At 51.5% G+C, this 18,133-nt stretch overlaps 1 protein-coding gene across 1 annotated transcript in view; it reads right to left on the bottom strand.

Annotated features, from left to right (window-relative positions):
* The window catches only part of M1AP (meiosis 1 associated protein), a 36,939-nt gene extending 26,578 nt beyond the window's left edge, over window positions 1-10,361 (bottom strand). The window contains exon 1 of the mRNA XM_082243504.1: window positions 10,149-10,361. Coding sequence (XP_082099630.1) covers window positions 10,149-10,358 — 210 coding nt within the window. The 5' untranslated portion in view covers window positions 10,359-10,361. The remainder of the gene's footprint in view (window positions 1-10,148) is intronic.
* Window positions 10,362-18,133: the final 7,772 nt, after the last annotated feature.

Here is an 18,133-nt window from a genome sequence, read left to right on the forward strand (position 1 = left end):
TGGCGACCAGAACTGGACAGAATACTCCAGATGCGGTCGGACCAGAGTTTTATAAAGTGGAAGGATTATAGTCTTATCTCTGGAATACATCCCTTTCTTTATGCATGCTAATATTCTGTTGGCTTTGGCAGCTGCCGCTTGACATTGCATGCTGTTGCCTAATCTATCATCAACCAAGACTCCCAGATCTTTCTCCATTTTTGATTCCCCCAAAGGTTCCCCCCCTAACGTGTATTGTGCTTTTATGTTTCTAATCCTCAAGTGCAAAACCTTACACTTCTCTACGTTAAACCTCTTTGCCATGTCGTTGCCCACTCTGTTATTTTGTCCAGGTCATTCTGTAGGATATCTGCTTCATGCTGTGCAGTTATTGCCCTGCCCAATTTTGTGTCATCTGCAAAAACTGATATCGAACTCCTGATCCCGTCCTCAATGCTGTTTATGAATAAATTGAACAAGGTTGGTCCCAGGACTGAGCCCTGGGGGACCCCGCTTACAACCCCAGACCAGTCTGAGTATGCGCTGTTTATTACTACCCTTTGGACACGGCCTTTTAGCCAATTCCGTATCCAAGAGCAAACCCTGCTATCGATACCTGCAGACCTTATTTTATAAATTAAGCGTTTGTGGGGGACTGTATCAAACGCCTTAGCGAAATCCATGTACACCACATCCACTGGTCTCCCCCTATCTAGGTACACCACATCCACTGGTCTGCCCCTATCCAGATACCCCACATCCACTGGTCTGCCCCTATCTAACTCACAGCTCACCTCCTCGTAGAATGTTAAGAGATTGGTTTGACAAGAACGCCCATTTGTAAACCCGTGCTGATTACTGCTGATGATGTTGTTGTCTTTAGCAAACTCTAAGGCTCCATTCACACCTGAGCATTTTTGAGCGTTTTTCAGCTCCAAAAACGCTCAAAAAAACAGCACTTGCTGCATCCACCATAAGACCTCCGCATCTAGGACTGTGGGTGGAGGTGAGCAAAGCCACTATTACTGTGCCACATTGTCCATTCTTCAGTCAGGATTTCTGGACTGTCAGCTGCTACTTCTGGATATTCCCAGGTAAGGGGAGCCCAGGCCCGATGCTGAGCAGAGTCTAGCAGCCGTCTGTAGGCGATCTCCAGCTCCCATTCCTGATTGGCAGAAAATTCCAAATCTTCCAGTGCCCAGAACACTTCCGAGATGTTCAGGATCTTTTCTCTGTAATCCTCAATTTCCTCCAACCGCCACTCCAAATCGCCGCCATAGTAAAAGCCTTCTGTAGGGCTGTCCTTCGCTGTCCATGGGCACACTTGGGTTACATACCAGCAGGGGGCTCTGTAGCTCTCATCCAATTACATCTCCACCTGGACCAGCCTTCCTAACTCCGCTTTCCATTCCTTGTGCGGTTGTCTCCCCAAAAACACCATTCACACTTCATACTGGGACCAGTACCATTCACACTTCATACTGGGACCAGTACCATTCACACTTCATACTGGGACCAGTACCATTCACACTTCATACTGGGACCAGTACCTTTCCTGGAAGGAGGGGAGGAGTTTTCCCTGGTGTCACTGCTCACAGGCTAGCGCTTCCTCCCAGAGTTCCCAGTGGATTACATCATACCATCCTAGCAGGACCTTCTCTGACACCGGTCCCCTGTGCTGAGGATCTTCTCTGACACCGGTCCCCTGTGCTGAGGACCTTCTCTGACACCGGTCCCCTGTGCTGAGGACCTTCTCTGACACCGGTCCCCTGTGCTGAGGATCTTCTCTGACACCGGTCCCCTGTGCTGAGGACCTTCTCTGACACCGGTCCCCTGTGCTGAGGACCTTCTCTGACACCGGTCCCCTGTGCTGAGGACCTTCTCTGACACCGGTCCCCTGTGCTGAGAACCTTCTCTGACACCGGTCCCCTGTGCTGAGGACCTTCTCTGACACCGGTCCCCCGTGCTGAGGACCTTCTCTGACACCGGTCCCCTGTGCTGAGGATCTTCTCTGACACCGGTCCCCTGTGCTGAGAACCTTCTCTGACACCGGTCCCCTGTGCTGAGGACCTTCTCTGACACCGGTCCCCTGTGCTGAGGACCTTCTCTGACACCGGTCCCCTGTGCCGAGAACCTTCTCTGACACCGCTCCCCTGTGCTGAGGATCTTCTCTGATACCGGTCCCCTGTGCTGAGGACCTTCTCTGACACCGATCTCCTGTGCTGAGGATCTTCTCTGACACCGGTCCCCTGTGCTGAGGACCTTCTCTGACACCGATCCCCTGTGCTGAGGATCTTCTCTGACACCGATCCCCTGTGCTGTATCCGCATCTCTCACAACCTCCTTCAAAATTCCTCTTCCATGGCGGCTGATATCTGTACCTCTCCTCTTCTGCTATCCGGACCTTGGATCCCAGGGGAGGTTTGGATGTCCCAGACTGCAGGAAGCATCCCACCGCTTGCCACCAATGTAACGGAACCTCAGACCCACACTGTACTTGTGGTCTTCCGTCAGTATACGGCTTCCTCCCAGTCATGAACATAGATATCAAATCCTAGCACTCCCCATACAAAGCTAGCCGACAACTTATCTTGTACTGGAATCTTCTCCTTTATTGAACAGTTTCACTCTCAATTAATACACACATGAGCACATCCCCCTCCTGATCAGATTACCCAATCAGGTCAGGGTTACCTGATTACATTATCATATGCAGATAAAATTGTATATAGAAATAGATTTAACCTGAACTAATTATCTAGCCATCTGGACACAAACAATATGTGAGGTCATTAACATTTAACAATGGGACAGACAGGCTTAACAGAATCCACATCACACCTTGTCGTGGAAAATAAAAGGGCTTGTACTGAAAAGTACAAATGGCCCGCTCTTTTGCATAACGATTTACCAAGCACTCGGCGATAAAGAAAGGAACAAACACGCTGGGTCATTTCGATGCCATCTGCCAGGTCTCTCTCCATTGGATATGTATGTGTGTGCATTTGTGTAGTAATAGCAAGTGTTTGTGTGTGTGTGAGTTTATGTGTCTCTTAAATGGCTATGTGAGCTTGTGTCTGTGTGTGTGTGTGTGTGTGTGTCAGTGTGTGTGTGCCTCCTTCTGAGTTCTGATCTGTTCTGTGTGAGGGCAGGGCAGAGCAGGTTTATTTACATCAAGTGGACAAAAGGAAGTTACAGGGAGTGGCTTCACAACCACCAATCACAAAGTACAATGGGCAGGGCTTATGTACAAACACAGCCATGTGCAGAGATGAGTAGAAATGGCTGCCATCTTATTACTAACAAGTCTTTCAATGACAGTTAAAGCAATAATCACTGTAAATATCGATTATCAGTAAAACTTGACACTGGGAGACATTATGACTATTTAAACTAAAGAAAATGTCCACAATCAAAATTTCCACAACACACCTCAATACACAGAAAATAGGAAGAGCCTGTCTCTGACATTGAAGGACAATACACATTATCATAAGTGTAAACACAGAACCCATTAAAAGCAACCCAAACCATTAAGTATCTATCTTTCACTCCCAGTGACGGTGAGCACTGTCACACCGGTCCCATGTACCTTCCTCACACCTATACCAGTCCCCTATACCTTCCTCACACCTACACCGGTCCCCTGTACCTTCCTCACACCTATACCAGTCCCCTATACCTTCCTCACACCTATACCGGTCCCCTGTACCTTCCTCACACCTATACCGGTACCCTGTACCTTCCTCACACCTATACCGATCCCCTGTACCTTCCTCACACCTATACCGGCCTCCTGTACCTTCCTCACACCTATACCGGTCCCCTGTACCTTCCTCACACCTACACCGGTCCCCTGTACCTTCCTCACATCTATACCGGTCCCCTGTACCTTCCTCACATCTATACCGGTCCCCTGTACCTTCCTCACACCTATACCGGTCCCCTGTACCTTCCTCACACCTATAACGGTCCCCTGTACCTCCCTCACACCTACACCGGTCCCCTGTACCTCCCTCACACCTAAACCGGTCCCCTGTACCTTCCTCACACCTATACCGGTCCCCTGTACCTTCCTCACACCTATACCGGTCCCCTTTACCATCCTCACACCTACACCAGTCCCCTGTACCTTCTCACACCTATACCGGTCGCCTGTACCTTCCTCACACCTATACCGGTCCCCTGTACCTTCCTCACACCTATACCGGTCCCCTGTACCTTCCTCACCCCTATACCGGTCCCCTGTACCTTCCTCACCCCTATACCGGTCCCCTGTACCTTCCTCACATCTATACCGGCCTCCTGTACCTTCCTCACACCTATACAGGTCCCCTGTACCTTCCTCACACCTACACCGGTCCCCTGTACCTTCCTCACACCTACACCGGTCCCCTGTACCTTCCTCACACCTATACCGGTCCTCTGTACCTTCCTCACATGTATACCGGTCCCCTGTACCTCCCTCACACCTATACCGGTCCCCTGCACCTTCCTCACACCTATACCGGTCCCCTGTACCTTCCTCACACCTATACCAGTCCCCTGTACCTTCCTCACACCTATACCGGTCGCCTGTACCTTCCTCACACCTATACCGGTCGCCTGTACCATCCTCACACCTATACCGGTCTCCTGTACCTTCCTCACCCCTATACCGGTCCCCTGTACCTTCCTCACCCCTATACCGGTCCCCTGTACCTCCCTCACACCTATACCGGTCCCCTGTACCTTCCTCACACCTATACCGGTCCCCTGTACCTTCCTCACACCTATACCGGTCCCCTGTACCTTCCTCACACCTATACCGGTCCCCTGTACCTTCCTCACCCCTATACCGGTCCCCTGTACCTTCCTAACACCGATACCGGTCCCCTGTACCTCCCTCACACCTATACCGGTCCCCTTTACCATCCTCACACCTACACCAGTCCCCTGTACCTTCTCACACCTATACCGGTCGCCTGTACCTTCCTCACACCTATACCGGTCCCCTGTACCTTCCTCACACCTATACCGGTCCCCTGTACCTTCCTCACCCCTATACCGGTCCCCTGTACCTTCCTCACCCCTATACCGGTCCCCTGTACCTTCCTCACATCTATACCGGCCTCCTGTACCTTCCTCACACCTATACAGGTCCCCTGTACCTTCCTCACACCTACACCGGTCCCCTGTACCTTCCTCACACCTACACCGGTCCCCTGTACCTTCCTCACACCTATACCGGTCCTCTGTACCTTCCTCACATCTATACCGGTCCCCTGTACCTCCCTCACACCTATACCGGTCCCCTGCACCTTCCTCACACCTATACCGGTCCCCTGTACCTTCCTCACACCTATACCAGTCCCCTGTACCTTCCTCACACCTATACCGGTCGCCTGTACCTTCCTCACACCTATACCGGTCGCCTGTACCATCCTCACACCTATACCGGTCTCCTGTACCTTCCTCACCCCTATACCGGTCCCCTGTACCTTCCTCACCCCTATACCGGTCCCCTGTACCTCCCTCACACCTATACCGGTCCCCTGTACCTTCCTCACACCTATACCGGTCCCCTGTACCTTCCTCACACCTATACCGGTCCCCTGTACCTTCCTCACACCTATACCGGTCCCCTGTACCTTCCTCACCCCTATACCGGTCCCCTGTACCTTCCTAACACCGATACCGGTCCCCTGTACCTTCCTCACACCTATACCGGTCCCCTGTACCTTCCTCACACCTATACCGGTTCCCTGTACCTTCTTCACACCTATACCGGTCCCCTGTACCTTCCTCACACCTATACCGGTCCCCTGTACCTTCCTCACCCCTATACCGGTCCCCTGTACCTTCCTAACACCTATACCGGTCCCCTGTACCTTCCTCACACCTACACCGGTCCCCTGTACCTTCCTCACATCAATACCGGTCCCCTGTACCTTCCTCACACCTATACCGGTCCCCTGTACCTTCCTCACACCTATACCGGTCCCCTGTACCTTCCTCACACCCATACCAGTCCCCTGTACCTTCCTCACACCTATACCGGTCCCCTGTACCTTCCTCACACCTATACTGGTCCCCTGTACCTTCCTCACACCTACACCGGTCCCCTGTACCTTCCTCACACCTATACCGGTCCCCTGTACCCCCCTCACACCTACACCGGTCCCCTGTACCTTCCTCACACCTATACCGATCCCCTGTACCCTCCTCACCCCTATACCGATCCCCTGTACCCTCCTCACACCTATACCGGTCCCCTGTACCTCCCTCACACCTATACCGATCCCCTGTACCCTCCTCACCCCTATACTGATCCCCTGTACCTTCCTCACACCTATACCGGTCCCCTGTACCTTCCTCACACCTATACCGGTCCCCTGTACCTCCCTCACACCTATACCGGTCCCCTGTACCTTCCTCACACCTATACCGGTCCCCTGTACCTTCCTCACCCCTATACCGGTCCCCTGTACCTTCCTCACATCTATACCGGCCTCCTGTACCTTCCTCACACCTATACCGGTCCCCTGTACCTTCCTCACACCTATACCGGTCCCCTGTACCTTCCTAACACCTACACCGGTCCCCTGTACCTTCCTCACACCTACACCGGTCCCCTGTACCTTCCTCACACCTATACCGGTCCCCTGTACCTTCCTCACACCTATACCGGTCCCCTGTACCTTCCTAACACCTACACCGGTCCCCTGTACCTTCCTCACACCTACACCGGTCCCCTGTACCTTCCTCACACCTATACCGGTCCCCTGTACCTCCCTCACACCTATACCGGTCCCCTGTACCTTCCTAACACCTACACTGTTCCCCTGTACCTTCCTCACACCTATACCGGTCCCCTGTACCCTCCTCACACCTATATCGGTCCCCTGTACCTTCCTCACACCTATACCGGTCCGCTGTACCTTCCTAACACCTATACCGGTCCCCTGTACCTTCCTCACACCTACACCGGTCCCCTGTACCTTCCTCACCCCTATACCGGTCCCCTGTACCTTCCTAACACCTATACCGGTCCCCTGTACCTTCCTCACACCTACATCGGTCCCCTGTACCTTCCTCACACCCATACCGGTCCCCTGTACCTCCCTCACACCTATACCGGTCCCCTGTACCTCCCTCACACCTATACCGGTCCCCTGTACCTTCCTAACACCTACACCGTTCCCCTGTACCTTCCTCACACCTATACCGGTCCCCTGTACCCTCCTCACACCTATATCGGTCCCCTGTACCTTCCTCACACCTATACCGGTCCCCTGTACCTTCCTCACACCTACACCGGTCCCCTGTACCTTCCTCACCCCTATACCGGTCCCCTGTACCTTCCTAACACCTATACCGGTCCCCTGTACCTTCCTCACACCTACATCGGTCCCCTGTACCTTCCTCACACCTATACCGGTCCCCTGTACCTTCCTCACACCTATACCGGTCCCCTGTACCTCCCTCACACCTATACCGGTCCCCTGTACCTTCCTCACACCTACACCGGTCCCCTGTACCTTCCTCACACCCATACCAGTCCCCTGTACCTTCCTCACACCTATACCGGTCCACTGTACCTTCCTCACACCTATACCGGTCCCCTGTACCTCCCTCACACCTATACCGGTCCCCTGTACCTTCCTCACACCTACACCGGTCCCCTGTACCTTCCTCACACCCATACCAGTCCCCTGTACCTTCCTCACACCTACACCGGTCCCCTGTACCTTCCTCACACCTATACCGGTCCCCTGTACCTTCCTCACACCTATACCGGTCCACTGTACCTTCCTCACACCTATACCGGTCCCCTGTACCTCCCTCACACCTATACCGATCCCCTGTACCCTCCTCACCCCTATACTGATCCCCTGTACCTTCCTCACACCTATACCGGTCCCCTGTACCTTCCTCACACCTATACCGGTCCCCTGTACCTCCCTCACACCTATACCGGTCCCCTGTACCTTCCTCACACCTATACCAATCCCCTGTACCCTCCTCACACCTATACCGGTCCCCTGTACCTTCCTCACACCTATACCGGTCCCCTGTACCTTCCTAACACCTATACCGGTCCCCTGTACCTTCCTCACACCTACACCGGTCCCCTGTACCTTCCTCACCCCTATACCGGTCCCCTGTACCTTCCTAACACCTATACCGGTCCCCTGTACCTTCCTCACACCTACATCGGTCCCCTGTACCTTCCTCACACCTATACCGGTCCCCTGTACCTCCCTCACACCTATACCGGTCCCCTGTACCTTCCTCACACCTACACCGGTCCCCTGTACCTTTCTCACACCTATACCGGTCCCCTGTACCTTTCTCACACCTATACCGGTCCCCTGTACCTTTCTCACACCTATACCGGTCCCCTGTACCTTCCTCACACCTACACCGGTCCCCTGTACCTTCCTCACACCTACACCGGTCCCCTGTACCTTTCTCACACCTATACCGGTCCCCTGTACCTTCCTCACACCTATACCGGTCCCCTGTACCTTCCTCACATCTATACCGGCCTCCTGTACCTTCCTCACACCTATACCGGTCCCCTGTACCTTCCTCACACCTACACCGGTCCCCTGTACCTTCCTCACACCTACACCAGTCCCCTGTACCTTCCTCACACCTATACCGGTCGCCTGTACCTTCCTCACACCTACACCGGTCCCCTGTACCTTCCTCACACCTACACCAGTCCCCTGTACCTTCCTCACCCCTATACCGGTCCCCTGTACCTTCCTCACCCCTATACCGGTCCCCTGTACCTTCCTCACACCTATACCGGTCCCCTGTACCTTCCTCACACCTATACCGATCCCCTGTACCTTCATCACACCTATACCGGTCCCCTGTACCTTCCTCACACCTATACCGGTCCCCTGTACCTTCCTCACCCCTATACCGGTCCCCTGTACCTTCCTCACACCTATACCGGTCCCCTGTACCTTCCTCACACCTATACCGGTCCCCTGTACCTTCCTCACCCCTATACCGGTCCCCTGTACCTTCCTCACCCCTATACCGCTCCCCTGTACCTTCCTCACACCTATACCGGTCCCCTGTACCTTCCTCACCCCTATACCGGTCCCCTGTACCTCCCTCACACCTACACCGGTCCCCTGTACCTTCCTCACACCTATACCGGTCCCCTGTACCTTCCTCACACCGATACCGGTCCCCTGTACCTTCCTCACACCTATACCGGTCCCCTGTACCTTCCTCACACCTATACCGGTCCCCTGTACCTTCCTCACCCCTATACCGGTCCCCTGTACCTTCCTCACCCCTATACCGCTCCCCTGTACCTTCCTCACACCTATACCGGTCCCCTGTACCTTCCTCACCCCTATACCGGTCCCCTGTACCTCCCTCACACCTACACCGGTCCCCTGTACCTTCCTCACACCTATACCGGTCCCCTGTACCTTCCTCACACCGATACCGGTCCCCTGTACCTTCCTCACACCTATACCGGTCCCCTGTACCTTCCTCACACCTATACCGGTCCCCTGTACCTTCCTCACACCTACACCGGTCCCCTGTACCTCCCTCACCCCTATATCGGTGTACACGTCCAGTATTACCTGAAGGGGAAGGAGGCAGAGGGGCGTGTCCTGAATGGTGTACACACCCAGTATTACCTGTAGGGGGAGGAGGCAGAGGGGCGTGTCCCGAGCAGTGAACACACCCTGTATTACCTGTAGGGGGAGGAGGCAGAGGGGCGTGTCCTGAATGGTGTACACACCCAGTATTACCTGTAGGGGGAGGAGGCAGAGGGGCGTGTCCCGAGCAGTGAACACACCCTGTATTACCTGTAGGGGGAGGAGGCAGAGGGGCGTGTCCTGAATGGTGTACACACCCAGTATTACCTGTAGGGGGAGGAGGCAGAGGGGCGTGTCCCGAGCAGTGAACACACCCTGTATTACCTGTAGGGGGAGGAGGCAGAGGGGCGTGTCCTGAATGGTGTACACACCCAGTATTACCTGTAGGGGGAGGAGGCAGAGGGGCGTGTCCCGGGCAGTGAACACACCCAGTATTACCTGTAGGGGGAGGAGGCAGAGGGGTGTGTCCCGTGCAGTGAACACACCCTGTATTACCTGTAGGGGGAGGAGGCAGAGGGGTGTGTCCCGTGCAGTGAACACACCCTGTATTACCTGTAGGGGGAGGAGGCAGAGGGGCGTGTCCCGGGCAGTGAACACACCCAGTATTTCTCCTTTCGGTGATATTGCTGCCGCCAGACTCAGAGAATTCATCAACGCCTCACATAGCTCCGCCCTCACCATTGCCCAACCAGGAGGATTTACATCCAATAAGAGGACCCGAGGAGAGACACAGCGCCGCCCACTGGGCGTTCCCATACTCATCTTCACCCTATAATGAGAGGAGAAATATGAGACATCATTCCCCAATACTGACTGTATAATATATTATATATAGAGACACAGCGCCCTCTACTGGGAGTGTGATATCACTACACTGAGAGGAGAAATATGAGACATCATTCCTCAATACTGACTGTATAATATATTATATATAGAGACACAGCGCCCTCTACTGGGAGTGTGATATCACTACACTGAGAGAGGAGAAATATGAGACATCATTCCTCAATACTGACTGTATAATATATTATATATAGAGACACAGCGCCCTCTACTGGGAGTGTGATATCACTACACTGAGAGAGGAGAAATATGAGACATCATTCCTCAATACTGACTGTATAATATATTATATATAGAGACACAGCGCCCTCTACTGGGAGTGTGATATCACTACACTGAGAGAGGAAATATGAGACATCATTCCTCAATACTGACTGTATAATATATTATATATAGAGACACAGCGCCCTCTACTGGGAGTGTGATATCACTACACTGAGAGAGGAAATATGAGACATCATTCCCCAATACTGACTGTATAATATATTATATATAGAGACACAGCGCCCTCTACTGGGAGTGTGATATCACTACACTGAGAGAGGAGAAATATGAGACATCATTCCCCAATACTGACTGTATAATATATTATATATAGAGACACAGCGCCCTCTACTGGGAGTGTGATATCACTACACTGAGAGGAGAAATATGAGACATCATTCCCCAATACTGACTGTATAATATATTATATATAGAGACACAGCGCCCCCTACTGGGAGTGTGATATCACTACACTGAGAGAGGAAATATGAGACATCATTCCCCAATACTGACTGTATAATATATTATATATAGAGACACAGCGCCCTCTACTGGGAGTGTGATATCACTACACTGAGAGAGAGGAAATATGAGACATCATTCCCCAATACTGACTGTATAATATATTATATATAGAGACACAGCGCCCTCTACTGGGAGTGTGATATCACTACACTGAGAGGAGAAATATGAGACATCATTCCTCAATACTGACTGTATAATATATTATATATAGAGACACAGCGCCCCCTACTGGGAGTGTGATATCACTACACTGAGAGAGGAAATATGAGACATCATTCCCCAATACTGACTGTATAATATATTATATATAGAGACACAGCGCCCTCTACTGGGAGTGTGATATCACTACACTGAGAGAGGAAATATGAGACATCATTCCTCAATACTGACTGTATAATATATTATATATAGAGACACAGCGCCCTCTACTGGGAGTGTGATATCACTACACTGAGAGAGGAGAAATATGAGACATCATTCCTCAATACTGACTGTATAATATATTATATATAGAGACACAGCGCCCTCTACTGGGAGTGTGATATCACTACACTGAGAGGAAATATGAGACATCATTCCCCAATACTGACTGTATAATATATTATATATAGAGACACAGCGCCCTCTACTGGGAGTGTGATATCACTACACTGAGAGAGAGGAAATATGAGACATCATTCCCCAATACTGACTGTATAATATATTATATATAGAGACACAGCGCCCTCTACTGGGAGTGTGATATCACTACACTGAGAGGAGAAATATGAGACATCATTCCCCAATACTGACTGTATAATATATTATATATAGAGACACAGCGCCCCCTACTGGGAGTGTGATATCACTACACTGAGAGAGGAGAAATATGAGACATCATTCCTCAATACTGACTGTATAATATATTATATATAGAGACACAGCGCCCCCTACTGGGAGTGTGATATCACTACACTGAGAGAGGAGAAATATGAGACATCATTCCTCAATACTGACTGTATAATATATTATATATAGAGACACAGCGCCCTCTACTGGGAGTGTGATATCACTACACTGAGAGAGGAAATATGAGACATCATTCCTCAATACTGACTGTATAATATATTATATATAGAGACACAGCGCCCTCTACTGGGAGTGTGATATCACTACACTGAGAGAGAGGAAATATGAGACATCATTCCCAATACTGACTGTATAATATATTATATATAGAGACACAGCGCCCTCTACTGGGAGTGTGATATCACTACACTGAGAGAGGAAATATGAGACATCATTCCTCAATACTGACTGTATAATATATTATATATAGAGACACAGCGCCCCCTACTGGGAGTGTGATATCACTACACTGAGAGAGAGGAAATATGAGACATCATTCCCCAATACTGACTGTATAATATATTATATATAGAGACACAGCGCCCTCTACTGGGAGTGTGATATCACTACACTGAGAGGAGAAATATGAGACATCATTCCCCAATACTGACTGTATAATATATTATATATAGAGACACAGCGCCCCCTACTGGGAGTGTGATATCACTACACTGAGAGAGGAGAAATATGAGACATCATTCCTCAATACTGACTGTATAATATATTATATATAGAGACACAGCGCCCCCTACTGGGAGTGTGATATCACTACACTGAGAGAGGAGAAATATGAGACATCATTCCTCAATACTGACTGTATAATATATTATATATAGAGACACAGCGCCCTCTACTGGGAGTGTGATATCACTACACTGAGAGAGGAAATATGAGACATCATTCCTCAATACTGACTGTATAATATATTATATATAGAGACACAGCGCCCTCTACTGGGAGTGTGATATCACTACACTGAGAGAGGAAATATGAGACATCATTCCCCAATACTGACTGTATAATATATTATATATAGAGACACAGCGCCCTCTACTGGGAGTGTGATATCACTACACTGAGAGGAAATATGAGACATCTGGGGGGGGGACATCATTCACAATGACTTGTAAATTTATAGGGACACAGGCCCTCTGCTATCGAGTGAACAACTACCTGAGAGAGGAGAAATATGAGACATCATTCCTCAATACTGACTGTATAATATATTATATATAGAGACACAGCGCCCTCTACTGGGAGTGTGATATCACTACACTGAGAGAGGAAATATGAGACATCATTCCTCAATACTGACTGTATAATATATTATATATAGAGACACAGCGCCCTCTACTGGGAGTGTGATATCACTACACTGAGAGAGAGGAAATATGAGACATCATTCCCCAATACTGACTGTATAATATATTATATATAGAGACACAGCGCCCTCTACTGGGAGTGTGATATCACTACACTGAGAGAGAGGAAATATGAGACATCATTCCCCAATACTGACTGTATAATATATTATATATAGAGACACAGCGCCCTCTACTGGGAGTGTGATATCACTACACTGAGAGAGAGGAAATATGAGACATCATTCCTCAATACTGACTGTATAATATATTATATATAGAGACACAGCGCCCTCTACTGGGAGTGTGATATCACTACACTGAGAGAGGAGAAATATGAGACATCATTCCTCAATACTGACTGTATAATATATTATATATAGAGACACAGCGCCCTCTACTGGGAGTGTGATATCACTACACTGAGAGAGGAAATATGAGACATCATTCCTCAATACTGACTGTATAATATATTATATATAGAGACACAGCGCCCTCTACTGGGAGTGTGATATCACTACACTGAGAGAGAGGAAATATGAGACATCATTCCCCAATACTGACTGTATAATATATTATATATAGAGACACAGCGCCCTCTACTGGGAGTGTGATATCACTACACTGAGAGAGAGGAAATATGAGACATCATTCCCAATACTGACTGTATAATATATTATATATAGAGACACAGCATGGGGGATGGGAGATTTCCTGTCCTATGATTGGTGGATGGAGGGGGAGGAGTTCTGTGATTGGATAATTCTAGAATCAGACAGGAAATGTCTCAATAAAAGGTGGGCGTGTCTCCCTCTTCCATGGGCTGTGATTGGATGAGGGAAGATGAAGGCAGTAAATGATTGGTTGGGATTTCCTCTCAGAGTCTCTCTGTGAGCAGTGAGGGGGGCGGGGCTCTGTGATATTCCGCACTGTGATTGGTGGATGCGCTGTGAGGTGAGGAAGAGAATTTTGGAGGGAAGATGAAAAGAGCCGAGCGGAGGAGACCCGGAGATCATCCCTCCCCTCCCCCCACATATCTCCTCCCACCCCAACCAATCACCTTCCACTTACCTCACACCGGACTCTGCAACTCCTCCTCCTCCACACACACCTCAAATACATCAAACCCCGCCCTAACCCCTCCCTCCTACACCTCATACACGCCTACTAGCCCCGCCCTCAACCCCGCCCATTCTACAGACTTCAAGTACACCTACAAACTCCGCCTCCTACCCCGCCCCCTCCACACACACCTCTTATACACCTACTAACCCCGCCCACCTCACCTCATATACACCTACTAACCCCGCCCCCAACCCCACCCACCTCTACACACCTCATATACACCTACTAACCCCGCCCCCAACCCCACCCACCTCTACACACACCTCATATACACCTACTAACCCCGCCCCCAACCCCACCCACCTCTACACACACCTCATATACACCTACTAACCCCGCCTCCAACCCCACCCCCTCTACACACACCTCATATACACCTACTAACCCCGCCCCCAACCCCACCCACCTCTACACACCTCATATACACCTACTAACCCCACCCCCAACCCCACCCACCTCTACACACCTCATATACACCTACTAACCCCGCCCCCAACCCCACCCACCTCTACACACCTCATATACACCTACTAACCCCGCCCCCAACCCCACCCACCTCTACACACCTCATATACACCTACTAACCCCGCCCCCCAACTCCACCCCCTCTACACACACCTCATATACACCTACTAACCCCTCCCCCAACCCCACCCACCTCTACACACCTCATATACACCTACTAACCCCTCCTCCAACCCCACCCACCTCTACACACCTCATATACACCTACTAACCCCGCCTCCAACCCCACCCACCTCTACACACCTCATATACACCTACTTACCCCACCCCCAACCCCACCCACCTTTACACACACCTCATATACACCTACTAACCCCGCCCCCAACCCCACCCACCTCTACACACCTCATATACACCTACTAACCCCGCCCCCAACCCCACCCACCTCTACACACCTCATATACACCTACTAACCCCACCCCCAACTCCACCCACCTCTACACACACCTCATATACACCTACTAACCCCGCCCCCAACCCCACCCACCTCTACACACCTCATATACACCTACTAACCCCGCCCCCAACCCCACCCACCTCTACACACCTCATATACACCTACTAACCCCGCCCCCAACTCCACCCACCTCTACACACCTCATATACACCTACTAACCCCGCCCCCAACCCCACCCACCTCTACACACCTCATATACACCTACTAACCCCACCCCCAACCCCACCCACCTCTACACACCTCATATACACCTACTAACCCCGCCTCCAACCCCACCCCCTCTACACACCTCATATACACCTACTAACCCCGCCCCCAACCCCGCCCCCTCTACACACACCTCATATACTCCTACTAACCCCACCCCCAACCCCACCCACCTCTACACACCTCATATACACCTACTAACCCCTCCCCCAACCCCACCCACCTCTACACACCTCATATACACCTACTAACCCCTCCCCCAACCCCACCCACCTCTACACACCTCATATACACCTACTAACCCCACCCCCAACCCCACCCACCTCTACACACCTCATATACACCTACTAACCCCGCCCCCAACCCCACCCCCTCTACACACCTCATATACACCTACTAACCCCGCCCCCAACCCCACCCCCTCTACACACCTCATATACACCTACTAACCCCTCCCCCAACCCCACCCACCTCTACACACCTCATATACACCTACTAACCCCTCCCCCAACCCCGCCCACCTCTACACACACCTCATATACACCTACTAACCCCTCCCCCAACCCCACCCACCTCTACACACCTCATATACACCTACTAACCCCGCCCCCAACCCCACCCACCTCTACACACCTCATATACACCTACTAACCCCGCCCCCATCCCCACCCACCTCTACACACCTCATATACACCTACTAACCCCACCCCCAACCCCACCCCCTCTACACATCTCATATACACCTACTAACCCCGCCCCCAACCCCACCCACCTCTACACACCTCATATACACCTACTAACCCCACCCCCAACCCCACCCACCTCTACACACCTCATATACACCTACTAACCCCTCCCCCAACCCCACCCACCTCTACACACCTCATATACACCTACTAACCCCACCCCCAACCCCACCCCCTCTACACACACCTCATATACACCTACTAACCCCTCCCCCAACTCCACCCACCTCTACACACCTCATATACACCTACTAACCCCACCCCCAACCCCACCCACCTCTACACACCTCATATACACCTACTAACCCCTCCCCCAACCCCACCCACCTCTACACACCTCATATACACCTACTAACCCCGCCCCCAACCCCGCCCCCTCTACACACACCTCATATACACCTACTAACCCCACCCCCAACCCCGCCCACCTCTACACACACCTCATATACACCTACTAACCCCTCCCCCAACCCCACCCACCTCTACACACCTCATATACACCTACTAACCCCGCCCCCAACCCCGCCCCCTCTACACACACCTCATATACTCCTACTAACCCCACCCCCAACCCCACCCCCTCTACACACACCTCATATACACCTACTAACCCCACCTCCAACCCCACCCACCTCTACACACCTCATATACACCTACTAACCCCTCCCCCAACCCCACCCACCTCTACACACCTCATATACACCTACTAACCCCACCCCCAACCCCACCCACCTCTACACACCTCATATACACCTACTAACCCCACCCCCAACCCCACCCACCTCTACACACACCTCATATACACCTACTAACCCCGCCCCCAACCCCACCCACCTCTACACACCTCATATACACCTACTAACCCCTCCCCCAACCCCACCCACCTCTACACACCTCATATACACCTACTAACCCCACCCCCAACCCCACCCACCTCTACACACCTCATATACACCTACTAACCCCGCCCCCAACCCCACCCACCTCTACACACCTCATATACACCTACTAACCCCACCCCCAACCCCACCCCCTCTACACACCTCATATACACCTACTAACCCCACCCCCAACCCCACCCACCTCTACACACCTCATATACACCTACTAACCCCGCCTCCAACCCCTCCCCCCTCTACACACCTCATATACACCTACTAACCCCGCCCCCAACCCCACCCACCTCTACACACCTCATATACTCCTACTAACCCCTCCCCCAACCCCACCCACCTCTACACACCTCATATACACCTACTAACCCCGCCTCCAACCCCTCCCCCCTCTACACACCTCATATACACCTACTAACCCCGCCCCCAACCCCACCCACCTCTACACACCTCATATACACCTACTAACCCCGCCCCCAACCCCACCCACCTCTACACACCTCATATACACCTACTAACCCCAACCCCGCCCACCTCTACACACCTCATATACACCTACTAACCCCGCCCCCATCCCCACCCACCTCTACACACCTCATATACACCTACTAACCCCGCCCCCAACCCCACCCACCTCTACACACCTCATATACACCTACTAACCCCACCCCCAACCCCACCCACCTCTACACACCTCATATAC

This window comes from Pelophylax lessonae (assembly GCF_965119305.1).
Source record: "Pelophylax lessonae genome assembly, chromosome: 1".
NCBI classification, from domain to species: domain Eukaryota; kingdom Metazoa; phylum Chordata; class Amphibia; order Anura; family Ranidae; genus Pelophylax; species Pelophylax lessonae.